The sequence below is a fragment of the Anas platyrhynchos genome, chromosome 7 (genome assembly GCF_047663525.1).
Source record: "Anas platyrhynchos isolate ZD024472 breed Pekin duck chromosome 7, IASCAAS_PekinDuck_T2T, whole genome shotgun sequence".
Taxonomy (NCBI): Eukaryota; Metazoa; Chordata; class Aves; order Anseriformes; family Anatidae; genus Anas; species Anas platyrhynchos.
The window spans coordinates 2,508,642-2,535,614 of NC_092593.1; the positions used below are offsets into that span (position 1 = coordinate 2,508,642).

Genomic DNA, 26,973 nt, shown 5'->3' on the forward strand with positions numbered 1-26,973 from the left:
CTGAATGAATTGGAGTTGGCTAGAGACCATAAATCCCTTGTTGCCCAGTTCTGTGAGTCAGCCATTCATAATTTTTATGCTTATGGAAATTAATATACTGAGGGGTTTATAAAGCAACCGTGCTCCTGCAGCGAGATGAAGCCTTCAGCTTGCTGAGGGAAGGCTCTGGCTCATTCCTTGGACCCAGGATGTGGCTGCTGCCCTCCTCTTGATTTCCAGAGCTTTCATTTTTCCAGAAGTTGTTTTTAAGGCTGCTGCATCCATCCCTCAGCAGAGGGTTATTTCTGTCCCTGGATGTTTACACCTTTTGCCTGGTAACCCAATCTTTATAAATCACACGCATGCTTCCAGGGAAGGTGGTTGGGAATAAACAGCTAAAAACACACGTTCAGCAGAATTATGTCACAGTTTGTGGCCGCCCGGCCCTCACACGTCCCAGCCCTGCCCTGCCTGTGCCCGCGGGGCCGGCCCTCCCGGCGGGCGGGGAGGAGGAGGAGGAGGAGGAGGAGGAAGGTGCCGCCTTCCTCCACGTCATTTCGAGGAAGAGGACAACCCTCGGGGCCGGACAGGCGGCAGGAAAGAGAAAGCGAAAAGCAGAGGGACAGGGACAGGGAAAAAGACAGGGACGGAGGAGGCGCGGGGGGCTCGGCGCTGCGCGGGACCCGGCTCCCCTCAGGTACCCGCGGCCGCCCCACAGCGCCGGGGCCCGGCTGCCGCCGAGCTCCGTCCCTCGGTGGGCCGGGGAGGAAGGCAAACCCCGGCCTCAGGGCTGGGCTGCCACTTGTTCTCCTTCTCCTTGAGCTCCAGGGGAGGTTGGTGAGGCTGGCTGCCGGGGGGGGGAACCCCCCAGAGGCGTGGGGTTGCGCCTCAGTTACCTCACTTTACTTCATCCGACCCTAACCTGAGGGTTACGCCTCGGTAAATGTTGGTTTTGTAGCACAGAGCAGACTGGGATACTTGGTGGCTAAACGAAGGTGGCCTCAGCTTCCAGCCTCCAGCAGGTGCTGTGGTGTTACACAAGCACTGGGCGCAGGATTTGGGGTTATGAGCGCTAAGCAGGGTCAGGGCGCTGGTGCCCACCCGCACTGGCATTTCTGGGATGTTGTGAGCACCGTCAGCACCCGTGGTGCAAAGTCCTGCTGCTTCCCTGGCCTAGGTTTGCTTGAGAACTGGTGTGCCTTCACGTCTATCTATCTGCAGATAAATGGCCTGTGATCGTCTCTAAATTCCTTCTCATCTGCCCCCACGAAATCTTGTGGCAACAGGTTCCAGGTGTTACACTACCAGCTCTGAAAAAAAAAAAAAAAAGAAAGAAAAAAGGGTATTTTCATGTGCTTTAAGCAGATTTAAATGTTACACCCCGTAATCACAGAGCATGCGTAATGTTATATGTTTTAGTAACACCATATGGAGCAGAAAGGTAACACAAGTTTCAGTCCTGAAACTTAAGTTGTGCGATATAGAATTCTTCATGTACATCTCTGGTTTCTAGGTGTAGTGAGGAAGGAGGCTTCAGATACCCAATATATATAATTTTTTCTTATTTTTTTTTTTTAATTTATTTAAATGTTGTATCATTTTATCCCAGCAGAGCTTACGGTATTTCATTCTGGACTATTTGCTACAAAAAGAGCCAATATATACAATTCTTGTAATTGTTTTTTCTGTTCCCTCAGGTTTCAATGGATTTATCACTGCTGTCTTTAAAAGATGACGGTTTTGTAAGTATTTCCTGATGTGTTACCTGGTAAAGTCTGTATTTGATAATAGGATCTCTGAACGGAGATTTGTGCCTGGACTGCTAAGACAGTGCTTCTTAAACTTCTTGTCTCACCTTCTTCCATCCTTTAATACTTTGGACATTCCTCATCCTCTCCATCCCCACTTTAATAACATCTGAAATTCCAGATGTCAGTGCCCAATATAAATCTTTCCGCAAACCTCATACCTCAGGGCTTCCCTTTCTCTTTCTTTCCTAACTGGCTCTTGTCTCCATAGGGAGAGTCCCATTCCAAAGTGTCTGCATTACAGACTGTTAGAATTTCCTTGTCCTGCCTCGTCTGCTCATCTTTTTCCATGGAGGTTTCTTAGGGGAATTTCCTTTTTCCTGGTGCCTCACTTGATCCAGTTCTTGCAGCATGGCAAGTGGTTTGGATGGGACTTTCCCTTGGATTTCTTGTGTTCTCTTGGTATTTTTTTCTTTCTTTGAGGTTGAAAACTGTTGCAGTTGAGCATTTTCCATAACAAAGCATTTTCCATAACAAACAGGCACCCTTTCGTATCATCTTACAGCTGTTGAACGTGCATCATTCTGCAATCCTGCACTCAGTCCCTTGAGAGAAGGAATTTTTTTCCGGTTCTAAGTTATACGCAGATGGGGATTTCCCTGTTGCTTAATAGGCATTTGAAACTGGACAAAGTTGTGGAAAAAAAAATATCTTATGTTTTATTGCTTTTCGGAAAAAAAACAGAATTAGCAAGAGAATTAACTAGATTATCTAACAGGCCTTTTCCATGTCTAAATTTCATGGTTCACATTCAAGTTTTATGTAATCTTAAGTAAAAGGGAGGGATTGTTTCAGCAGGTCTCTTTGGATTTTTTTTTCTTTTCTGCAGAATATTGCAGTCATAGAAACAAAACAGAACAGAGAATATGGGCTCTATCCCATTGTAATTTCCCCGTGCTTCTGAACTTCTGCCCTGAAGGACTTAAAATCTAAAATTCCTCTTTTATTGCCTTTCCCACCTGATGTTACCACTCATTGTCTAACCTGCCTGAGCTTGGAAACATCCCATTTTGCATTTTTTTTTTCTCTTTAGCCTTGTATATTCTTTTCACATCTTCTTAGAGAAACTGCTGAGAAAGCTTACAGATAAACCTTTGCAGGTTTGGGGGGCTTAGCTCCTTGTGGAAGAACATACTTTTATGATTTATTAAAATATTAGCCTGTGAATATTTTCAGTTGGATAATTAGAAAATGATGAGTACTGACCAGTTGCTGTTTTCTTAGATTTTTGTCCTGTCCAGCCAATTAAAGTAGTTCACCGATTTAGACTAATTGTCTGAATGTTTTTTTTTTTTTTTTTTTAAATAAAGTGGCATGAGGATACTAGAAAGATTTAATTAGGAAGTATAGTGGGTTTCTCAAAATGTCTGACTTGCCACTTATCTTGCCTGCACAACTGGAGAAAAACAGGACAAAAAGCATTGGACTTTCACTAATGCCCACATTGCAAACTACCGTTGCAAAATGTATTGCCCAGCTGCAAAGGGTTATTTATTTAAATCCTGAAGACTAATTTGAATTGTTTAGGGTGTCTCAGTTGTACCCTAATAGGGAAGTAAAATTCAGCATGCTTTTTCTTTTCTTTTCTCTCTAGCATCTGACAACTCCTGATCCTCCTGACACATCCAAAGATGAGATGGATAGTCTTAAACAAGAACTGGAGAAATGGAAGGCAAGTTCTATAAAGTGTATAGAATCATGGAAATTAGCTCAAAGATACTTCAAAGACCATTAGTTCACCCTTCTAAATCCAAATCAACTCTCCCCCTATCATAACCGATGTTTGTCTGACTTGCTCTCTGTTCTTTAATGGTACATACATTCTTTTGTTAATCTCAGTGGTAACTAAACTTGTACGTCTAAAAGAAATATTTATCCAAAGCATTAAAATAAATAAATAAATATAAAGGGCTTAGCTAAAGTTTTGTTTGTTCTTGTAGGGAAAAAAAAATTCTAAGAGTCTTTTTCTTTTTATCATCCAGGAAAGACTTGAAAAAGCTGAAAAATTAAAAGCTGACCTTCAAGTTTGTAAATTAAGTGCTGACGAAGAATATGTTAAACAACAGGATGAGCTGAGACAGCTAAAGGAGCTTGAACGGAACCTTCATAAAGAGGGTATTATGTCTAGGGACACCCACGAGGTATGGAGAAGGCTTACAGCTCTCAGTATTTGGGGAATTGCGAGGGAGGTTTTGGTTAGAGAAGATAAGAGTAGGATTTCCTTTCCAGTTTAAACAGCTTCACCACTTTGCAGACTGTAGGACTAGGCTATTTTACACACAGTTTTTCAATGGCAGATTAAGAACTGGTACAATAAAATAAAACTTACAGTAATGTTGGAAGAGTGAAGGCAGAACTGAGACCTGTCTTGTGTAGAAAATGAAGGGAGGCAAAACCACTCTGCTGAGATTCTCCACCAAAAGGTAAGTTTCAGTTTTGTGTGATAAAGAGAGAATTGAATGGGTTGTTTCCACTGCTTCCTCAGATCCCAGCACCTGGTAGATGTTACAGCACCCAAGGGAATAGCATTTCTTAAGTGACAGTAAGCTGGTTTCAGCCAGAAGTTGTCTGAAGATGGCTCTTCTTTCTAGAAATAATTGGTGTGTTACTTCAAAGTGCTGTGTAGTCATTGGTGCGGTAACAGGAGAAATTTCTGGGTAACAGGAGAATTTTCTGTAGGCTGTCGAGGTTGTTTCAGTGAAGTTTTGTTTGGCCTGAGAATCGCTGATGAGAAATTAAGGCTTCAATATTGCAAACTACTAGAATATAATTAGTAGGTTAAATGTAATAATTGAAAGCTGAAACAGTTTCTGCTGTCTACAGATTTTGCTGGAATATCTTCTACGTGTTTAATTTTGCATTTAATATTTTTGTGCTGTAGAAAGAACTTTTTATGCTAAACCAAGAAAACAGCAAACTGAAGAAAGAGATTGAAAAGCTCAAAGAAGACCTTGCAGAATGTAATTCAGAGCTTTCATGGGATAGTAAGGTAAGATTTGAAATACTTTGCAGTTTTTCTTTTGGAAGGGCACATTTTCATTTTGACAGTTCTAGACCATCGGGGCCAAGTTGTTCAGCAACCTTTATTGATTCCAATGTAAAATACAGCTTGAAGCTTTATTTTCCTATTTTGTCTGGCAAGATAATGGGAAGAAGGTTAAGGATATGGAAACAAGGACAAGTGTGTGAGATGCTGAAAACGTGAGAAGAATGAAGAAAAGCAGAAAATGGTTAAATGGAAGACACTGGAGTAAAAAAATCACATAGCATTGCTAATTTTCAAGTACTTGCATTTTATATTTCTTGGGTAAGAGGATGGAAGGAAAAATGTGTCCATTGGCAGTAGAGGGAACAGAAAGCAAACAGACTCCTAGATAAGATGCTGGTTTTGAAGATACGTGGCAGGAATGCCTCTATTGCTCTGGCTATTTTATCTTGACACAATATTTTTCTTCTACACAAGATTTTATTTTGAAACAGTTATGTAAATGGGGAAAAAAGAGATATCTAAAACTCCCTCAGATCTATTAAAGCAGCTTTTCCTAACTGACATTTTCATGAACATTTACATCTGTGGTAGTTATAAAATACATGGATATTTATGTCTTTATTATTATGATGGTAACATACAAGGCAGTTTATTTGCAGATTTAACATTTCTGTAGAGCAGTGATGCAAGTGGGAAAAAGTAAGTGGTACCATGAATGACTCTGATACTTGAATTTTACAGATTTCATGTACCAAAAGTATTCTAATCCTACAGATAGGAACACCTGTAGACTTCAGCTGAATTTTTGCTGCATAGGGTCAAGTCCAAGTTCAACCAAAGTTAACCAAAGGAAAAAATAAAAAACCAAACCTGAACGCATGGATAAGAATTTGAGGAATAGACATGTGCAACAAGTCAGTTAGCAGTTATACGTGTGTTACCAGCTGTGACTTCAATCTGTGTGACTGTTGAACTTGAAAAATACGTGTATATGGCAACTCAAGACTCTACTGTTCATTTTTCTGTTAGGCAATAATTACATATGTGTTTTTTCTCGATCTTGATTCTAAAATATTAGATTGAAAAAAAGATAGCAGACATGAAAGTGGAGTTCACTCACATGGAAGACACGAAGGATGATTTTCCAGATAACAATACTCGCTGTGTTTTTTCTGTAACATCAAAAATCCCATTCAAACTGAATCAAAACCAGGCACTGCTTGCTTTTGAAGATGCGGAAGGTATGATGCATGTTTTAAATGTAAAAAATTAATGTCTCTGGTGTCCTTCATTACCAAAGGGAAAAGTTTTTCCTAAATGTTTATGTAAAAATGCCTCAGCAACAGCCAAAGAAGAGTACACATGGAACTTTTCACTGTTCTGATGCCAGTCATTAGCAAAAAATTCTTCCAAGTGCTCTGCATGCGTGTTTGATAACAGCATTTCTGCTATCACCTAATACAAACAACACTTTGTGTCTGAAATTGGGAATATGTTTCTACCTCAGTTTTGTTAAGCACGATTCAATTTGTTTTGTCAGCAGAATTTGATTGCTTTCTTTACTCTGGGCTGTACTTTGTTCTGACAGGAGTTACTCTGGTTAAGTCTACATGCATCAGATGCTGGGTAGATGTGAGACGATAGAGGGATGGTGCACTCTGCAAGTTGCCTGCTTGCCACCGAGATGCCTGCTGCATGGCCTGCAGTCTGCCTGGGCCTGCGTGGTGGCTAACTCAGTTATGCAAGTATATTGCAGATGTGAAGCTGGTGTCTGATTCATTTATTGCAGCTAAAATCTAACATTCCTAATAGGCATTCTCTACAGCTGACAATGATGTGGTTTTTATCCACGGATCTTTAAATAAAATACAGAAAGGCTAGTATTAATATTTGACACAGTGAGAGCATCTTTTGACAGCATCTTTTATTCTAAAGGTAGTCAACAGCTAAAATATGGTACTATAACTGGTGAGATTTAACAGACATAGACATGCCTGAAGATGTAGATAATGGGATATGGTTGCCAAACTTACTCATTTCATACTTACTGATGTAAAAAGAGCTTTTTGCTTAAGAGACTGAGGAATAGTCATGTTTTTATAACGATTAAACTAGGCTTTTTTCCACTGAAAACTTGTTATTTTCCTAAGTTGCCCAGAGACTGATAAAAATGGGTAAGCATTCTCTGCACCTGGACAGAAAAACAACAGATGTGAAAGCAGTGCCTTTTACGCTTGGAATGGGAATCAAATTTGAGGTAATTAACTAAAATATAAAACTTTAAAGATATACACTTGCAGTATGTAGAAGACTTTATGTTCAGTCTTGTGGGTGTTTTCAATCACAAAATGCACCCATTATTTTTGTTAGCTCCACATCACTATTTCTGGAAAGAAGATTGATGTTTCAGAAATACCTGAGCTATCACTTCCTGATGACTGGGTGAGAGACAAATTAGAGCTGAATTTCTACAAATCTAAAGATGGAGGAGGAGAAGTAGAAAATGTAAAATATGACAAGAAGTCTAGAACAGCTGTTATTACATTCCTCAAACCTGGAGGTATAGTATGTAATACTTTTGTTAGCTGGATGTGCAGGCTGTCTGATCTGTTTCCTTTCCCTTATGTTCTGTGTTAATTTAACCAGTGAATGCAGATAATCCTTCCCTCCTGGGAAGCTCTCCTTCCCAGAGAGTTAAGTAGATCAGGAAAAGATGTGGTTTCACACATATATCTGTAAATATTGTGTTACTTCATCACATTCTTTTTTGATCAATCATGACCTGATATACCTGATATGTAGCTCTTCAGCTTTGTTTCTGCCTTAGCTTTGTAAAAAACTTTTTTTTTTACTCTGCATTGCTAGACGCATATTGTGAAGAGAAAGTTAGGAAAATGTGTTTGATTTTTATCTCTTGTTTCATGACAATAAACTTAGAGAAGCATTCAGTTTGCCCAACTAGGCATTTTGGTTTAAGTGTATGAAATTCTAAAAAGGTTGGTGGAGCCACATCTATTTAGAGCAGCTACTTTAGATTTATTTCAGAAGCTTTTGTGGGTATTTACTAATCTTGCTTTTTTGGAAATGCCAAATGAACTTTTTTCAATTTGTATACAAAGAATCTGCAAGTGCTGTCACATATTAGTTCCTAAATCCAAATAAGGAAGATTAATCTGCTCTCTGATATGCTTACGAAATGCATTTGAGGTTATATTACTGTTATTCCTCTTTTTCTCTGTCTCCATTACAGTAGCAAATGGCTTTGTGAGAAGTACTAAATGTCCTTTCACTGTAAATGGAAGGCAGTACAGGCTTCATGTGTCTCCAAGCACCAACGTACACTTGGAAAAGCTTCAGGTAAAAAAATCTATTTCAGGCTACTCCCTAAACAGAGCAGGTATGTGGGAAACGGGAGATATGGGCAGAATTTTCAGTTCTGAGGACTGCAGAAATTTTTCTGTACACAGTTTGTGAATCCTAATAGCAAGTGTGCATCTGCACTGTGCTGCTGTGCTGATAATCCTGTGTTTTGTAGTGCGAGAGCTATAATTTATTTTAAAAGGGCATGCATGTCTTTCTTTGATTAAATTATATCATTACTTACCATAATGTCTGTGCCAGGCAGGAGGCAGATACTGAATTGTTTGTGAAGTATGTTATTAGTAGGCACAACGTTTTTCCATGTCACAAAGCACTGTCATGTTCAGCCCTAATGAGAGGCCTTGTTGATAATCTCAGGAGAGATCCTTGTTCTATGAAACACTTGCTCATTCATTTTTTTCATTCAGTTGTTTGACCGAAATAGTAACTTCTTTTCCTTTAACACTAGTCTGCTTGCTCATGATATTATCACTGAAATTGTCTTTTACTTTGCATGAATAGATTGTAATCAAGTCAGTGCTGTGTATATAATCAGGCCTTTATAATTAAAGCATTGGCTAGAGTTTGTGCACTTAAGAGATATGACATTCTTTGCAAATGTGTGTCATGTATCAGCATTGATTTTGATGGAGTGATACAGTCTATAACCATTCGAGATCCCCCAAACCAGTGTGTGCATTAAGGAGTGTGGGACAAACCAGTTAGGGAGGCTGGGCACAATTTCTATTAAACTCAGCACTGTATGGTAAAGTTCAGAACTCTTGTTATTTTCAGTGACAGATATATAGCACATTGACCAAAATCTTAAAAGGTAATCAAAGATCCTAGCCATACCTGATAGAGAATATGTTTATTTCCAGTATCTGTCAGTTCCTTTAGATGTACTTGTGACAGCTGATGTATAATGCAACTTTCTCTTTCTGTCTTAAATAGCTCTATGCTGGGATTTCTAAGAATTCCATCCTGCTGAAAGGAATTGCAGAGACTGAAGATGATGAGGAAAGCATACAGGACATGATTGAAATTCATTTTCAAAAGCCTAGTAATGGTGGTGGAGAAACAGACAGAATCAAATATGTATCAAAAGGAGCTATATGGGTCTGCTTTGAGGAGGAGGCTTAGAATACCAAATGGAAAATGGGAGAGCAAACTCATGAAGTTCAGACTTCTTGTTTCATCTGAGATTCAGGAAGTTACACCAACACTTCTTGTAGAATTGTGCTTAAATGTTCAGAAATTTATATCTGAAAGAGGAACTGCCTGTCTTTCTGATTTAATGGCATAGACTTTGCATAGAAATTTGGTAAAATGTACTGCTTTGTGTTCCAGATGTTCCTGATTAAAGTCAAGGAAAAAGCCCTTACCAGCACATAAAACTTAATCTAAGATTTGCGTTTTGGAAACCTGTGTACTTTTACTGATTGGAAAAAAAAAAAACTGCTTTTAGATGTCAAAATGCTATTACTTCCTTGATACTTCCTGTAGGATCTGATCCAACTGCTATTGAGCGTCTCATAAATTAATAGTCTGGTTTATTGTTTAATATTTGTTTCTACAATTACATTTTTGTTTCTTATTTTTCAAATTGAAAATACTACAGTAAAGACTTCACATGATTATTTAAAACAGATTTATTTGTAACAGTGCTGGATTAAAAAATCTGATGCTGAACACTGGGTCTGAGGAATTTATTTAGTTGCATGTGACTGGCCAGGCTGCCAGCTCTGTGAGGGTGTGTATCAGATGGGTCATTTGAAAAAGGCATATAGATTTTAGGAGAAATTATTTTTTCAGCATGTAAAATCCCTCTTTTGTTTCCAGTTTATCCTTTCAGCTTTTTGAAATAAAATGGAATTGCAAGGTCAGAGAAGGATTTCTTGTCCAAAGGTGGATGTTTTTATTTTTTCGTGTGATCCTTTTTATGTGCTGTCCCTTGGGGTAAAATGGTTATGGCACCAGTAATCTTTTCCAAGTATCACAGCTCTAACACAGAATCACAGCGGGGTTTGGGCTGGAAGTGACCTTAAAGCCCACCTGGTTCCAACCCCCTTCCTTGGGTGGGGACCTCTCCCAGCCCAGGCTGCCCAAACCCCATCCAGCCTGGCCTTGAGCACCACCAGGAATGGGGCAGCCTGGGCCAGGGCCTCACCTCTGAGTAAAGACTTATATCTCCTTCTTATATTTAATCTAAACCTGCTCTCTGTTGCCTTAAAGCTTTTACCACTGGTCCTATCCCCGCACTCCACCACTCTCCCCAGGTTTCCTATAGCCCCCCTGAGGTACTGGAAGGCCGCTCTAACTTCCTTCTGTAGTATTTGACATCTTAGTATGCAGAAAAAAATCACTTTAAGGGAAGCACTGCAAATATATCTCAGGTGGAATTCTGAGAGAAACTTTTAATAGACAACGAATACATACAGGATACTAAAGGACTGCTAGCACCACAGCTGACTGCATTTGCAGTTGGGAGAGATATGTGTGACTGTAGCTCCTCTTACTGTTCAGTGCATGCAAAGGCAGGGCTTGATTACCTACCTGATAATTATGATATAGGAAAAAAAAAGGAAAAAGGAATGATTTGTTTATGGGAATTATGTGCTTTTGCCTTTAACAGTCCTAAAATATTGATGAGATCAAATGCCTTAAAAAGAGAAGAGGAGGAAAAACTTGATGAAGACTGTCAGTAATTATAACCATAGCTCATGATAAATATTGAGAAAGAAGTCCTTGAAAAAGGAAAACATTTAAAATTCTCCTGTGGTCTCGCTGCGTGTGGGAGAAGTGCGAAGAAGCAGGCTTTAAGCACACAAAACCAAGATGAGATTTTAATTAACATTCTAAGGCGTTTGTTCAATTTTCTCACTGACGAATCTATAGAAAGTTTACTTTACAGCACCAGCCGTGCCACGTAAAGGCTGGAACACGGGTTTAGTGCTGAAAACAGAACATTTCGGCCATGTCGCTGCCACACGGCACTGCCCCTCTGCGTCCCCCTGACAGGAATCCACCCTCGGCCGCCCTCAGGGGGAAGGGGCCGGCCCTCCCGGCGCCCGCCCATCGCTTTCTCTTTCGTTTCCCCGGTCCAGCACCACCGGTGACCGGGGAAGCCGCCTCTAAGGGCCACCGGGGGCCGGCGCAGCGACGGCCATGGCAAGTGGCAGCGGCGGCAGGGCCGGAGGGGCCGCCCGGGGGGGGTCGCGAAATGGCGGCGGGGCGCCCTAAGGGCGCGGGGCTGGCGGCGGGTGGTAGCGCTCCGCCGGGCCCCCGGGTACGGCCGGAGGGGCTTGGGGCGGGTGGGTGCCACCGTGAGGGGTCCTGAGGTGGGGTAGGACAGCCGGGGGGGTCGTGGGGTAGCCCGGGTGCCCCCCTCAGGGTGCCGGCTTCGTGCCCATGTGGCCCCGCAGCAGGCACCTGGCGCGTACGTGCCTCAGAAGCGATTCGGCATAAATCCCACCAACCCCCCCCCCCGCTTTTTTAGTCGTGTTTTTATTTTATTTTATTTTATTTTTTTCTTGCTCCGAAGAGCCAGCTGGCAAGGTGTGGGGGCTGTCTGGCAGCTTGGAGCGGCCCCGGCTGCGTGAGGCAGGAGAAAATCCTGCAGAAAACCTCGCCAGCCCCCGAAGCGCCCTGTTTGTATTCCCTCCGTGTTGTCTCCTTAGCGCAGGAACCTGCTGTTACATTAATCGAAATAATTACCAACATAACCGAAGCGCCTAGCTCTTTATGGGGATGACTGGTAAAATCAGGCCTCCAAAGTGCCAGGAGGGCCACAATATTTTATACAGCCCGAGTCCAGAAGAAACTTTGTGAGAGAAGCCCGAAGAATGCAGACTGAGGGATTGACCTGGCATAGTGGCTCTGAATTTATCAGCAACTTGTTCCCATAAACGCTCCATGGAAACATGCAAAACTGTTTTCTTTCTTCCAAAAAAAATAAATGAACTGTTACAAAATTTCCTCAGTGTCCCACCGTTTATGGTAATTCTGCCCTATTTGCAGTGAAATAATGCTGTTTGCTATTTCTGCCTAATAAGAGTGGAAAGAAAATACGCTTGCCTTAACGAGACATAGATGCAAATCCTATTTAGGGTGGGTTTCATGTTTGCAGCGCTGGGAGGTCTGGCTCTGATGGAAATCATGTGTGTAGTAGCCACTTTACGCACTGCGAGTCTCAGATGACTGGGATTATGTTCCTCCAATTTAACAAGGTTGTCCATTGAGTAAGTGGAGGGAGATGAGTCAGAGCATAATGCTGGATCCCAGCTCTCAGGGATTTAACAAGTAAGGACTGTCTGAATCTGGCCTTGCCACTCTGAAAAGAGAATGCTTATTGAACAGTACATGCAATTAACATTTTTCATTTTCTTTCAGTCTTGAATATTAGAGCAAACAATCATACCCGTGTGACACCGGGCCTATCGTTTGGAAGCTGTTAAATTTAGTTTTAATTTTTATTGCCCTAACAAATGAGGATGCCAAGAGTGTGTAAATGACACATTTTTTCTGCACAGTAGCATAAAAGTGCCTGAGGGAGTCTGGTATTAGCTGAAATCAGAATCTGATTCAGCAGCCTTAGTTATCTATGAAACGGGCATCTTGTCTGACTAAAGTGAAGGGGAGTCACTTCAGCAGTCAGGGTGGGTGTGGGTAACCTCTACGGCAGGTCACTGGTACTCCTTGTGCTTACAGTACCCCATTTCTCTATGTGCAGGACACGGGACGAGCGGCTAAATCGGCAAGGACAGTTGTCATCTCTGGTGTTCCAGATGGCGTTCTGAAGGATGATGTCATGAGTGACATACTGGTGATTCATTTCCAAAAGTCAAAGAACAATGGTGGAGATGTGGAGGACATAATATACCCAACAAGGGAAAAAGGAGTTGCGTATGTAACTTTTGAAGATCAAGAAGGTATTGACTCTAATATGCTGTAGGAAATGTTCCCTCAGGAATTAACCCTAGAATGTTTACCCTAAACAAATAAGTATAAATTGTTTACTGGTACTAGGATTTTATGTGTCTGGGAGACTAACACTTCTCTCTTAGTCAGAGTTTTAGGATTTTATTTCTGTTCAGTGAAGTCATGACTCTGAAGAGGCTTCGTGCAAAGTGTTTATTTTGTTTGTTTTGTTTGTTTTTAGAAATAAATTTATGCCATGCATAACATGATTTTTGTAGTCAGGCCTTTGGGAATAAATCCCTGACAATTAATGTTCTAAAAAGACAGCCTTCCATCTCTCTCTCAGTACTTTTGACTGATGCATAAAATATTAGGCAAGAGTATTGAATCACCTGTGTATGTATGGGAAATTGTTAGGGAAAGCATCAAGAAAAAAACACCCACAAAGTGTTCCACCATCAGACTGGTAATAATGCATTATCTTACTGCAGAACAAACAAGCAACAAGTGGCTTTCTCTTTAGTTGTAGAGAGTGTTCTAAAGAAGAACGAGCATCGACTAGAAGACAAGAGACTGTCCAGATACTACCCTTTGAAAGTAACTCCTTACTTCACAAACGTAAGTTCATTCATTATTTATCTTGTTGTACTTCCTTTGCTATGTTAACCATTACTTAACTTTTCTCTAATTCAAAATTCTAGGTCTTCAGCTCTGTCACTTCTGTCCTCAATATGTCTGTTTTCAAAGATCAGTATGTTTTAGAAGATCTGATACAAGAACTTAAAAAGAAGAACACCGCTTTGAGCTTTGGCCCTCTGCAATCCAATGGACATATTTCTGTTCAAGGGTCATTTCCAGCAATCAAAATGCTAAGAGATTGCCTTTTACTAAAAGCAAAATCCCTTTCAGAGGACAAAAATGAAGAAAGGAAGTCCCGTCAGAGACAGAAGAAGCAGCAGCAGCAGTGCAGACTTACCACAGATACAAATAATTTTGTTCTTGATGCAGAAAGGGAAAAGCAAGTGGTTGTTCTTGACACAGATATATATCTCTATATGAAGAACGTTCTTCCCAAGAAACTCCTAGCAAATACTGATGTTGTAATTTCTGACATCACGGATGGTGATATAACTACACTATATCTTCAGAAAACTAGAAGTAGGCCCAATGCTGCACAGGTATTAGCATTCAAAGAGGAAATTGAACGTCAGTCTCTAAAACTTCACAACACTTTATGTAAAGAAAGGATATACCTTGAGGAGTACACCAGAGAAGAAAAGCAGAAATATCAATTGATGTGTGAAACTCTAAAATCCCACTACCCTTCTGTTTTGGTTATTCCTTATGATACTCACATTGATGTGATAGGAAATTCTTCTGAGGTTTTCGAATTTACAAGGGAAGTGAACAAAGAGGTTCAGAGCCTGTTTCAACACAGGTAGAAAGATAGCATTCATGTTATTCTACACATTGTGCTTCTAATAAACTGTACTGTTGCAGCCTGTGCACCTCAGTGTCACTTCAGCTTTGCCTCATTTCTCCCGTGCACGGCCTGGGCAGTCAGTAAATGAAGGTGAAGAAGCCCATTCCTCCCAAATCCTACATTAAGTTCAGAATAGGTAACAAATGATCTTCATATCACTGAGGCTTCTTCTGTCCAGATCTTTCACAGAATCACAGAATTGTCTAGGTTGGAAGAGACCTCAAGATCATTGAGTACAACCTCTGACCTAACACTAACAAGTCCTCCACTAAACCATATCACTAAGCTCTACATCTAAATGTCTTTTGAAGTCCTCCAGGCATGGTGACTCCACCACTTCCCTGAGCAGCCCATTCCAATGCCTAACCACCCTTTCGGTAAAGAAGTTCTTCCTAATATCCAACCAGTCCTATCCTTCCTTTCATTTCCTGCGTTCTGGGCACATGTAATGCTCATTCTGCTTGCTGTCGGGGAGTATTTGATGAGAAAAGAATTTTTAAGGATTTCTCATTTGCATAGGAAGGCAGAGATACAAAGCTGGGTGGGCCAAGCTGGTATGAAAGACTGCACTGAAGTTTAGGTATGTTTCTCTGGGTGAAGAGATGACCACTGAAAACACAAGTGGTGGCCTGCTGCTGTTGCTTTTATCTGCGGAAGAAAGTTCTCATGATTGAGATGCGTGAAGAAGGCAGAGCTTTGATACTGGAGGAGATGGAATGCTCATTAAATTTGTCATGCCATAAAAAGGACCTTAGAAGTTAGCACTACAAGTTTTTGAGAGAAGAAAATAAGTGTGTTTGTATTCATAGGAGCGATAACAGTTCTTTTCCCAGCTGTAACAGCTTCTGCAGCATCCCTTGACAGCATCTTATTTAGACATGAAAGTATATCCATAATTTCGATGTGAAAGTCTTGGGGCATTTAGACTTGAATGAAATTGTGTTTATACAATTCTTATGCCTGATGCAGGAGTAGAATAGTCTTTCAGATCCAGATCGTGAGCAGTCTTCTTTTTCTGTGCAAAACTGATCAGTCAACATCGAAACTAGTTGTAATTGAGATCAGAAACACCTTTATGCCTTATTAATACTTCCCAGTTCTGTTTTCCAGAGCAGTGTCAGAGGTTCAGGCAGTGGGGTTTCTGCCCCCTTGAGTAAGGATGGAACAATCCAATATAACCTAAATTTCAGTTTTTGTTAGGAACTGTACAAATGCACAGAGAAAATCATTTTGATAGGTCTGGATATGCATACAGCTAAAAAAAAAAAACACCCTTATGTATATTGTTTAGACTTCAAAGCTATCAGAATGATGCCTGTTTATTCCTGTGTTGTCTGTAACTTTTATTTCTAGTGTTAAATGCTTAGAGTAAAAGCTGAGTGATTATTACAGAATTCTGTCTCATTCACTGAAATTAGGGATCAAGCCAGTCCATAGGAATGTGACAGTTTAGTGTCTTTTTTTTTTTGTTAAACTTTTAAAATATTAGACCCATTATAAGGGTCCATCCTAATTTTATTTTATTTTTTTGTAAAACCAGTTTAGAACAAATGTTTATTTTGTGAAATCAGAGTGTTCAGAAATACTTTGTCAAAACATAGAGCGTTGGCTGTTTTGTCTTACATGCAGAGTTTTATGAAATTAAATTATGAACTCAATAAAGAAACGAGATATTCAAAACATTGTGTCCGTGTTCTTTAAACCAACCCCCAGACGTTTAGTTGGAAGCCCGACATGCTTAAGGAATTTTCTTGTCATGACTGATTATCCACTGCAATTATGCTAATGAAAGATAAAGTTGTTAAAATAGTGCCGGCGCCGTGTTTTAAAATACACTGTCAAAGTGGGAAAATGGTGAGTTTAAGCACTTCCATCTCTTCCAAGTTCCTCTGGAGCCAGTAGCACCCCCAGGGGGCTCCTGGGGGGGCTGGAGATGGGTACCCAGGGTCAGGCCCTGGAAAAGTTTCTCCTCTACTCCCCACTGACAGCTCACCAACACTCGGCGGTTTTGGGTACTACCTACACTGCCTAAACAAGGATAGGGAGTTTTTCAGCCTTGGAAAAGAGAAAATCCTTTAAGAAGGATAATCTTTTAATGAAATTAGCGCTCTTTCTGCTTTGGTCTTCCATTCTATTTTCTGAAGATCCTCAAGGTTGTTTATTTATTTATTTTTTTTCTGGTTCATAGCATTAATATTTCCTAGGCACTTCCAACAATGCTTACAGCTGGTAAACCAGAGATGCCGACATCCCTTTGAATACTGGCAGGTCAGTAGTGGCTGAGCAACACCAATTTTTGAGTCTGACTTTTGACAACAGCACTGGTAAGGTACCGCTTGCTTTTTGTTGTCTGGGTTTTAGGTCAAACCCTGAAAATCTTGTGAAGGTTGCAGCTAAATAAAATGATCTTGCTGAATCCTGGTTCAGCTGTAGTAGCTCCTCTTCAGATTTGCTCCTACTTCATCCCCTTGCCACCTGAGTGCTGGGGCCATCATGTACCCTGCCAGCCAGCTCCACCTCAGTGCTCCTGGTGTCTCCATCCGCTGTCTCTGGTCCCATACCAGGATGTCAGCTCTTTAGAGAAGATGAAATTTGCATTTGCTGTTTTGGAACTATGGTAAATAGTAAAATGGGATGTTAGTCCATTGTGGATTAGTAAATATTGTCTATTGTTATGCTCCTTGATTTCTGGGGCTACTTTTTCAGGGGGGTTTTGCAGAAGCACTGGCTGGGAACACACCACCTTTGTCATCTTTGATGGTTCTTTGTAGCTCAGCAAGGGCAGGGCACAGAGCAGGTGTCCTACCGCAGGATATTTGCTGCTGATAGCAAAGAGGCTGTGGCATGGACAGGCTGTGACTGCCTGAGCTGCTATTTTAGATTTAACCCCAGAGAAACCTGCTTTTTTTAGCAGGAAAAAAATGTCAGCTGTGGTCCACCAGGATATACCAGTGTTTGCTGTGAGATATGTCGATCTGCTCGAGGGTAGGAAGGCTCTGCAGGAGGATCTGGATAGGCTGCACCGATGGGCTGAGGTCAACTGTATGAAGTTCAACAAGGCCAAGTGCCGGGTCCTGCACCTGGGGCGCAATAACCCCAAGCAGAGCTACAGGCTGGGAGATGAGTGGTTGGAGAGCTGCCAGGCAGAGAAGGACCTGGGAGTGATGGTGGACAGTCGGCTGAATATGAGCCAGCAGTGTGCTCAGGTGGCCAAGAAGGCCAACGGCATCCTGGCTTGTATCAGAAACACTGTGACCAGCAGGGCTAGGGAGGTGATCGTCCCCCTGTACTCGGCTCTGGTGAGGCCGCACCTCGAGTACTGTGTTCAGTTTTGGGCCCCTCGCTACAAGAAGGACATCGAGGTGCTTGAGCGGGTCCAAAGAAGGGCGACGAAGCTGGTGAGGGGCCTGGAGAGCAAGTCCTATGAGGAGCGGCTGAAGGAGCTGGGCTTGTTCAGCCTAGAGAAGAGGAGGCTCAGGGGTGACCTTATTGCTATGTATAAGTACATTAAAGGAGGCTGTAGAGAGGTGGGGGTTGGCCTGTTCTCCCATGTGCCTGGTGACAGGACGAGGGGGAATGGGCTAAAGTTACGCCAGGGGAGTTTTAGGTTAGATGTTAGGAAGAATTTCTTTACTGAAAGGGTTGTGAGGCACTGGAACGGGCTGCCCAGGGAGGTGGTGGAGTCACCATCCCTGGAAGTCTTCAAAAGACGTTTAGATGTAGAGCTTAGGGATATGGTTTAGTGGGGACTGTTAGTGTTAGGTTAGAGGTTGGACTCGATGATCTTGAGGTCTCTTCCAACCTAGAAATTCTGTGATTCTGTGATATAAACAGCGTTTCAGCAGAATAACATTATACGTGGGATATGCATTTCTTCCTTCCTTCATGATGCAGATACCAGGGAAAACAATAGATGTTTAGCAAGAAAAGAGAGTCTGATTTTGTCCTTACCATGAATACATAAACAGATACAACAAAACAGGTCGGTGTTAGGTCTGGTAAAAGACTTGCTGGATCTCATTCTCACAGCCACTTCTTACGGGAAGCAAAGCACTGTTATAGCTATTAAACTCCTCTTGACAAAGGCATTTGATATTTGTGTGTATTGGAAAATATCCGGCAAAGCATATTAGATGTAATTCCTAGATCTAAATGCTTGGTGCTGACTCAGTATTCTCAGCATCAGATTTACACTGATAATAGCAAATTCGCTCATGGGACCTCAACAAAATATTTGTTCTTATTGCCGTGCCAACGCTTGCTGCCCTTTGCCAGATGGGGACACGTAACAGGTCACACAGTAAAAATACAGTGCCTGATTTTGACTTAAGGCATAACTCCCACTGACAAAGCCTTCAAAAATAAAATAAATAAAATAAAAAATCAGCCAGGAACACCAGCAGAATCAGGGCCCAGTTCCTGGCAGGGCAGCACCCCCCTATGGTCAGTGGACACCTTATTCTGTTGTCTGAAAACCTTAAGGTTTGAGAGAGAATTTGACATCCCTTAGCAAGAAGATATTATACAATTTGGAGGAGAAAGCAATCTCATTTTTGACCGGAGGGGATGGGGGAGGTGGATGGAAGAATGATTTAGTGAGTGCTTTTGCTATCACTGACACAAAGCATTGCCCTGGTGTGGCAGAGGGAGGACAAAGCCTCCTTTGCTCCCCGTTGTACCTGTGCAGTGTGAAAGATGCATGCAAAACGTACGGGAAGGGGGTTGTTACAGGAGGAAAAAAGCCTTTCTAGCAGGTATAATCGTTGTCATCCGAACTGCCTCTGCAATGTTTGAGTTGCATTGAAACTTCCTCGATGCATTCGTTAAAAAAAGCACATACTACAAAAGACCTGTCATGTCTCCTGAAAGGCTGCAGTGCCAAAAAGACACTTTCTTAAGGAAGAAGTGCCTGCCACTTTTGAGATCCATGTGTCTTATTAAAAAAAAATAAAAAATAAAATAAAAAATAAAATCCAAGATGATATATAGGAAAAAATAAATAGTGTTGCTAGCAAATCACTGGCTCTTTAAGACAATTATCAGACTTGAACATCTTCATCTGGCCACACTGGAGGCCCAGAATCATAAAACCCAGGATGAAAGCACACAATAGTCATCAGCTGAGGGCGAGCTGGGGTGGTTGGTGAGTCAGTGCCTGCCGCCCACTGGGGTTGGACGGGGACGGACTCCCACCAGGAGAGGAGGAGATGAACTCAGCAGTCTGTGCATCCGGAGGAGCTGAGGCTCGCGCTTGGCTCTGCTTCGGCCCTCAGGAAGCTCCCACAAGCAAACACACACGTCCCTGTTTTGTTGTACATCTTGTGCAAGAGGGAAAAGCAGCTGGAGAGCAGGGCCAAGATAACGCTGAGAAAATTCCTTCTCCGTTGCACAACATTTCTGTGGCGACTCCTTCCACTGCATTTAGTGAGGCTGATGGGTGTTTACAGGATATGTGGCTTCTCTCCAATTCATCTCTGCTGCCTGCCTAGCTGCATGCAGGAAAACATTTACGAGGGTGGCCCAATTAAATTCAAAATAACTCATTTTTTGTCCTTTAGGCTTCTACTCCTCAATCTGCCACAGTTACTGATGAAAGGACCTTTTCCATTCCTCTCTGTAAGAGCATAAGTAGTGAAAATATGTGTAGACACTTACCACCATTTCACTTACCATTAGAGGGTGGGAGTCCTCCCTCATTTCTCCTCATTTCTGCAACAGGCTGTGTGAAGATAACCAGACAAAAGAAAAAAAAATAATTAACAATTAATTTTAATTAGGATTTTTTAAAAACACAACACACAGATAAGTCAAAACCGTACAACAGTCCAGAGCTGACCGACCCCTTTCTGGTTGTATTTGCTTTTTTCTTAGCTACAGAGAGTTGTGGAACGTCCTCTAGAAAACAAATCCCTTTTCTCTTTTGTTTTCTTTTGTCTCCTGACAGCCATTAATGACCTTAAAAAAATATCTCCTAAAATGAACCAAGTTAAGAAGGAATACTACCTCCAACAGCAGTAGCGACCACTGCTGGAGCATGGGGTTTAAGCCATTTTTTAGGTGAATTTCCCCACCTTGTTACTGCTACTGCCTTTTTAATAGTTGCAGTACAGATGATGAGCAGCTACATTGCTTTACCAAAAGAATTGCTGTATGACATACTAAAACAACAAAGGTCTGTTATCTTTGTACAGGTCGGGTATTGAGGAATAATGTCACGATTTTTGTTCTGGACATACAATGTAAGGAGCTGGTCGAAAAAGAAGTGAAGTGTGAAAAGCCATTCCCACAGGCTGCAGTGCAGAATCTGAGCCCAATACCTGGAGGGGATGGAGATTAATAGGGACAGACGGACTGTCCCCAGCTTCATGAGCCACATGCCACCGGTTTCAAACAAAATTTGGAAATGTGCAAGCCATTTGCCCAGATCTCCCAGAGATTTGTGTGGGTACAAGGGCAGGGAACAGGCAGAGTGAGGACATGTGGTGCTCCTTCCCACAGTGGCGGAGCCTCCGTGCTGAGTGTGGCACAGCCATGTGGCAGTGCTGTCACCTGGGCCTGGTGGCTTGGAAGAACCGTGGACCTTCTCCAAGGCAGAAGCTAAGCAAGAAGGCACATCTCGGCCCCGATGGCGCTCCATGCAGCAGGCTGCACACAAAGCCACACGCCCTGCTCCCTAGGTGTGCTATGGGAGCAGCTTGGTGTGCCCTGGCAAGCCCCGGGAACCAGAACATGGGAAGGTTCCCAGCAGGGGCAGGAAACCAAGCTCTCATGACTTCACACTGAAATCACAGGTGGCTGGGATGACCACAAGCCTGCCGCAGTTAATCCCTTGTTAAAAAACATGCCTTCGGCCCACAGAGCCACAGCAGCACAACGCGGCATGGCGGCAGGGCACGACGCCAAGGCAGGCCGCTCACCTCAGAGCGGGGCCAGTGGGGATGGCCACCCCACAGCACTGCTCTGAGGCAGGAGGGAGGGATCTGGAAGACAAGCAGGCAGAAGCCAGCAGGTTGTGCTTCTTGTGGGGATACTCCCCACAAATGCGCACCTACTGGGGGTGAGGACCCACTGAAGAAAGCTCTACCAGGATCCCAGGTCGGCTGCCCAGCCCTCAGGCTCCTGACCTTCTCCAGACCCCACAATCGCAGTCCAGATGCCACCAGCAGCACTGGTCGAGTACAAAGGCTTTGTGGCAGAGACCTCAGCAGCTCTCAGCCACCGGGGTATTCAGGAATTTAACCCTTCCTGCACATAAGAATAGCCCAGTCCCATCTACTGCTGGCATGGCTGGCACTGAAGCCAGTGGGCAGTGCTGATGTACATCTGTAGGCTTTACTTTCACTCAAGACATGCTTTAAAAAACAAACAAACAAACAAAAACTTTCAATTTTGTCACAGATTCTGACAAGTCTTTCCCTGTATTGCAGTGAAAGCAACATCTCTGTCTGGTGTTGCACATAGATGTGCCCTGCCTGGCCTGCACATGGGGACCCTGCAGAAACCCATCGTATTTACCATCATCTGGGTGCTTCTCTTTATGAGCAGATCGCTCTTGTGCAGATACAGCCAGTTCTTAACAACTGGAAAATTGTAATGCACACAGCAAACACCACTGAGAGCTCTTTTTTCCCCTCTAAGTTACACGAGCACTTCCCCCATGAGTTAAGGGATTTGGCATTTCTCTCAGGCATACTTTACATTTTCCAAACTTTCTGAATAACACATTGAGAGACTTAAGCATCTGCACTGCCAAGCCAAATGAGAGAAGAAACGATTTTGCAGGCTCATTAATGCCTAGCATTGACAGGCCTGGAGGGGCTGCGATTTTATTTACATAGGATAGAGACAGGCCTGCAGGGAAGAGCGCTGTTATTTAAATAGGGAAGAGGTCTTCCTTTGGGGGGGGCTCATTTAGATGCAAACAGCACAGGAACTGGGAGCAGCCTTATATCCATACAGCTTTATCTCTGCTTCCAGAAACCTGCTTAGAAACATGGCAGCAATTTCTGGTTTGGGAGGCAGCCGGTGTGTTTTAGCCACCCGTGCAGTGGAGCTGTTTGAGTTCAGGTACGTGGATTATCCCTCTAGCAGGGCTGCAGAGAGCAAGCAGGGATGAACTAGCCATAGAGGAAAGAAAGAGAGTGGAAAATGAAGATAGATTTAAAAACAAACAAGACAAAAAAATAATAAAAAAGCAGTGACAGTGTTTATAACAACTACAGTTGTTATGTTTAGCTTCCAGCCTCCCCCCAAAGCCAAACGCAGATCACTGTATTTAAGCAATAAGCCCATGCTGGTTTGGACCGATGTTACATTTTTAGCTTGTCATATTCTCAGCTTTTTAGTGTGGGAACCTTGAAGAGCCTCCAGACTCAGTGCTGCCACAGGAATCACATACTGAATGCTTAATAAAATATCTGAGAGCCCAAAGCATGACATTTGTATTACAAAAACTCAGGTGCCCTGGATTAAGGCAGTCACCTAACTCATTTTATAGTGGTTGGGGATCATCACCAATGGTAGTGTGTAAGATATTCCTTACGCCTCCAGGTTGCACAGGGTGTGTTTGCTAGGGTCATGGACTGCTTAATATGTCTGCTTGCTTAGCCTCCCCTGAAGCTGCCCAGTTCTTAGAGAGATAAAACACAACCCTGGCAGGTTTCTTCTAGCTCTCGGGCAAGTATCCCAGATGGACAACAGCAGCTGAAGCACAATTTAGTCTCCTCGGTATTTCAGGTGCCTGGAGCCAGCAATTGCCCTCGTATCTGATACAGACCTTTCCAATCAGGCATGTGTGCTCCTGCAGGGATGAACGCTGTGCGCTGAGAGTGGCACCGAGATAAAATGTTTAAAACAAATGTGCCAAAGGCCTTGCAGTGAGCTGCACCTGGCTCGCTTGACACCTCAGTCTGAGCTATCGCATCTCAAGTCCTTAACTTCATGTCAACTGACATTTGTGCTGCCACTTCTGCACCAGCTGGTCCAAAGGCACATCCGTCACCACTCCCAGGCTTTGTGCAAATGTAAACAGGAGTAAATAAATCCCTGGGTTGCAGCAGTAAAGAGTTAAGGAAGCAATGCACTTTCCCCCAGGGGAGAGCCTATTGCAACTTGTAAACACTTGCTGTCTATTTCCAGGTGGTAATTAAAGCAGCCACCTCCACCAAGTCAGTATTACATCAAGAGGCTGGCAATTTCCTGGAGAAAACAGCTGTGTTTCCACTAATGAGCCTCAAGATCAGCAAAATGCAACGGCTGCCTGCAGTTGTAGGTACAGCTCTAGCACGTGAAAGCCAGAGACCCTTTGATAAATCTTGGTGGTATTTCTTTGAGGTTTTTGTTCCTCCTCCTGGTATTACGCCAGCTTGCAAAAGTCTGCTCATCATACTATGAGATTTTTCCTTTTGAAATATTTACTGTGGGTAGTTACTAATTCAATTAGATGACAGTGACACATGGAATTGGCTGTCGCAAGGGGGCAAATTAGGTCACATTAACCACAGCAGGAGGGGAAAAGCAAAAGCCATTGTGTTTCCGAGTCTCTGGAAGAAGAAAATTTTTGTATCATGTATTCCACTGAAATGTATATGTTTGCAGGATGAATTAATCTTAGCAGGTCTGGAGCAGGCACAAATGTTTAAGCAATGGTTGCATTTACTTCGTGTGTCATATTCGCATTTTTACAAATTACTTTGCAAGTAATTGCCATTTTTTAACAGGAAGGCTGGGCAAAATAAAGCGGAATTGTCAAATACTGCTGCTAAATGGCCTTTGCAGATTCCTCACAACCACACAAAGCTGGCAACAGCTAGAAGTGAACAGATAAAATTAGGGTGTTTGTGCATGTTACTGGTTACATTGGCGGGTGGGTGTCAGTAGTTCCGCTATTGGGCTGTGTAAGCCTGGTGTGCATGTCCATATATAATGTCCATATATGTATATATATTATGTTGTCTCTCTATCTCATGAATTTTATTCTGCACTGGACTTACACTGCATTCAAGCCAGTAGGAAAACAGCTTGTGCATTCATTTTTCTCTGGTGTGCATTGACCTGACACCTCCACCAGTGCCTCCCTCCCTCCCTGGGATGCTTTTCTCCAAATCATCTCCATCACCTCTGCCTCTTGCTCCAGCTGCTGGTAGTTTCCCCCTGTGCTGCTTCCTCGCTGCCTTCATGCTGGAGGAGCAAAACCCCCTCGACTCAAGCAGATCTGGTGCCTAAAGACTGGGGAGAGGCTGAGCTTTGTAAACCCGCAGATCCCAGGTTTGGTGGAGATATGACCCCAGACTGCCGGCTCACAGTAGATTTGCAAGGCAAGAGGCCCCCAGAAGTGGCAGCTTTTATATTAAATACTTTTAGCATCAGCAACACTCATCAAGCTCACCTTCCATACCAGCTCCAGGCATCTCAGCACACCCACAGCCCACCCAAGGGAGGACAGGCACCTGCTGGACACGGTCCCACCATGGCTGGGGGGCTCAGCCCTGTCTTTGGCCCTGCTGTGAGAGCTCGGTGGGGAAAGCTTGTGCTCGTCGTGTTAAAAACGAGCATTTTCACTATCTAGACAGAAGCCTTCAATCTCCAGGGCCATCAGTCTGTACCCCTGACAAAGACTGAATGAAAGGCAAAACATAATTACTTACATATTACTCCATCTGACATCTTAAATATTGAGACATCTATCTAGTCTAAAATCATTCATACGAATGTATTTGTGGCACCTTAGGCTTAGGAAATTTTGAACAGATGAAGTGATAACGTTCTTCAGCTCATCAGGGTCTCCCGTCGTAATATGGTTTGGTTTTCCCCAGACGCTGGGCTTTTGTTACAGCCTCACGCTGTGAAGTTTTGGTCCCACCTGCCATGAACTTTATACCGTTTCTGGTTGCCTGTGGAGGTATTTTCCATGATAGTCCGGCATATTAACTTGAAATTTGAGGTAATGCATCCATTTTTTGAAAAGTAAGCATTATATGAAATGAGTATAAATGTCATGTTTTTCCACAGCTGTCAAGGTATTGTAATTTCTTTGTTATTTTATGGATTGAAAAATTGAGGCAAAGAGGGCAAATGCTTGCCTGAGGCTACGCATTCAATAGCAGAATAAAAATTGACAATAGCACACTAAGCTCAGGCCACGGAAGTATTAACTCTTTGTCAGCCTTAAGCATTCAGAAAGCAGGGGATGCAGGTCCCCGTGCCATATTTGTGTTCCTAAAACCTTCCATGTACAGCTCGTTGCCTTTTGAGTTTTGAAGGTGAATATTCGAAGCAGTTTAAAAAGCCTATAAGTGAAAATAATTGAAAATAGTGAAAACAGCGACTGCTGAGAATCTCACCTATTTGCAGGAGTCGAAGCTGGTGCCTTAAGGAGCAGAGGATGTTTTGTGACACACGGTAGCAGGACGATGCTTCTTGGTGCAGGGATGGAGCTGGGGTCCAAGCAGCAGGCACCGGCGGCAGCCACATCTGCAGGTGTAAGTCCTGTGCAAGAGGGCATGGGAAATCCTGGCCAGAAATTGCTAAGAAACCGCCTCTGCAATGCATCGGTTTCAAAAAGCTTTGCTGATAAAAATAGGGACACGTGGGGACAAATTCACCAAGTGCTGGATTTGCACATTCACATTCAGACTTTTCCTGGCTTTCGGCGTTCCTCAGCATTCCCTGCTCGCAGTCAGCATCTGTGCTTGCAGCCTGGGCTTTGGGCAATACACGGAGCTGGAAAATACCTCGTGAAAACTGTGCAAATTGCATAGAAATGAAGAATTTTAAAAACTTCTCCCTAGCTGTTACAGCCAGAGGGGAAAAAAATGACTTAGCAAACAAAACTTCTCTTTGTTTAGAGAAGGAATCTGCTGTGTCTGACATGGTTCCTCGTGAAAATGTGTTTTTATGCAGCATGCTGTATATGTCATTCCCATAACATGCATGTTTTGTACACAAATCACAGATCGTGGCGGTTTATTTTGAGTAACAAACCATATTTGTGCTCTTGTTTGCCTGAAAAAAAAAAAAAAAAAAAAAAAAAAGAATTAACTCCAGAAAAAGTAAACAGAAGAATTCACTATAAAAAGTGGAGCTGTGAAAATTGAGGGGCATGGGAATAATTAGAAGCATTTTACTACCTGCTGGTGCTTAATGCCAGCTACGCTTCAAGCATCTGTCTGTCTGGGTGTTTATGTTGTATGGATACACCCTGCTATCGTGCAGGTATGATGCAGATGAACTTCCTCGCTGTAGTAGTGAGGAAGCCAGGGGTGATCCATCTCAGCTCTACAATGTGGTGTCTCAAATTGCTCTCTTGATGACTGAGATGGTAGCTAATGATGGAGTTGATAAGCTCTCCACCCCTTCCCTGCCTATCCCAGGGCACAGGAACACTATGCACAGCTTTACAGAGCTTGGTGATAGTCATATATTAAGGCAAGAAA

The 26,973-nt window shown here is 42.8% G+C and overlaps 2 protein-coding genes and 1 long non-coding RNA gene across 3 annotated transcripts; 2 read left to right on the top strand and 1 right to left on the bottom strand.

Annotated features, from left to right (window-relative positions):
- Positions 1–1,682: 1,682 nt before the first annotated feature.
- Positions 1,683–9,828, top strand: NMI (N-myc and STAT interactor). Its single transcript, XM_072040418.1, has 9 exons — positions 1,683–1,721; positions 3,382–3,459; positions 3,728–3,928; positions 4,669–4,776; positions 5,855–6,017; positions 6,927–7,033; positions 7,147–7,336; positions 8,027–8,133; positions 9,091–9,828. The coding sequence occupies exons 1-9, from the start codon at positions 1,683–1,685 to the stop codon at positions 9,277–9,279; spliced, it is 1,182 nt and encodes a 393-aa protein (XP_071896519.1). The 3' UTR covers positions 9,280–9,828.
- A 1,281-nt stretch (positions 9,829–11,109) lies between these two features.
- On the top strand, positions 11,110–14,559 carry RBM43 (RNA binding motif protein 43). Its single transcript, XM_027458336.3, has 4 exons — positions 11,110–11,307; positions 12,869–13,067; positions 13,580–13,674; positions 13,758–14,559. The coding sequence occupies exons 1-4, from the start codon at positions 11,305–11,307 to the stop codon at positions 14,496–14,498; spliced, it is 1,038 nt and encodes a 345-aa protein (XP_027314137.1). The 5' UTR covers positions 11,110–11,304; the 3' UTR covers positions 14,499–14,559.
- Positions 14,560–15,921: 1,362 nt separating this feature from the next.
- Positions 15,922–26,020, bottom strand: LOC140002870 (uncharacterized). The gene is made up of 3 exons (XR_011810445.1): positions 25,882–26,020; positions 20,210–20,258; positions 15,922–17,151 (listed from the first exon to the last, which is right to left on the bottom strand). It is a non-coding gene; the product is annotated as an uncharacterized lncRNA (long non-coding RNA).
- Between the last annotated feature and the right edge of the window lie 953 nt (positions 26,021–26,973).

Bases quoted from the DNA above. Each gene is read 5' to 3' on its own strand.
- NMI (XM_072040418.1), top strand. From the start codon at position 1,683: ATGGATTTATCACTGCTGTCTTTAAAAGATGACGGTTTT. The intron at 3,460-3,727 runs GCAAGTTCTATA...TTGTTCTTGTAG, and splicing joins AAGAACTGGAGAAATGGAAG to GGAAAAAAAAATTCTAAGAG. The intron at 6,018-6,926 runs GTATGATGCATG...TATTTTCCTAAG, and splicing joins TGCTTTTGAAGATGCGGAAG to TTGCCCAGAGACTGATAAAA.
- RBM43 (XM_027458336.3), top strand. The intron at 13,068-13,579 runs GTATTGACTCTA...CTTTCTCTTTAG, and splicing joins AACTTTTGAAGATCAAGAAG to TTGTAGAGAGTGTTCTAAAG. The intron at 13,675-13,757 runs GTAAGTTCATTC...TCAAAATTCTAG, and splicing joins TAACTCCTTACTTCACAAAC to GTCTTCAGCTCTGTCACTTC.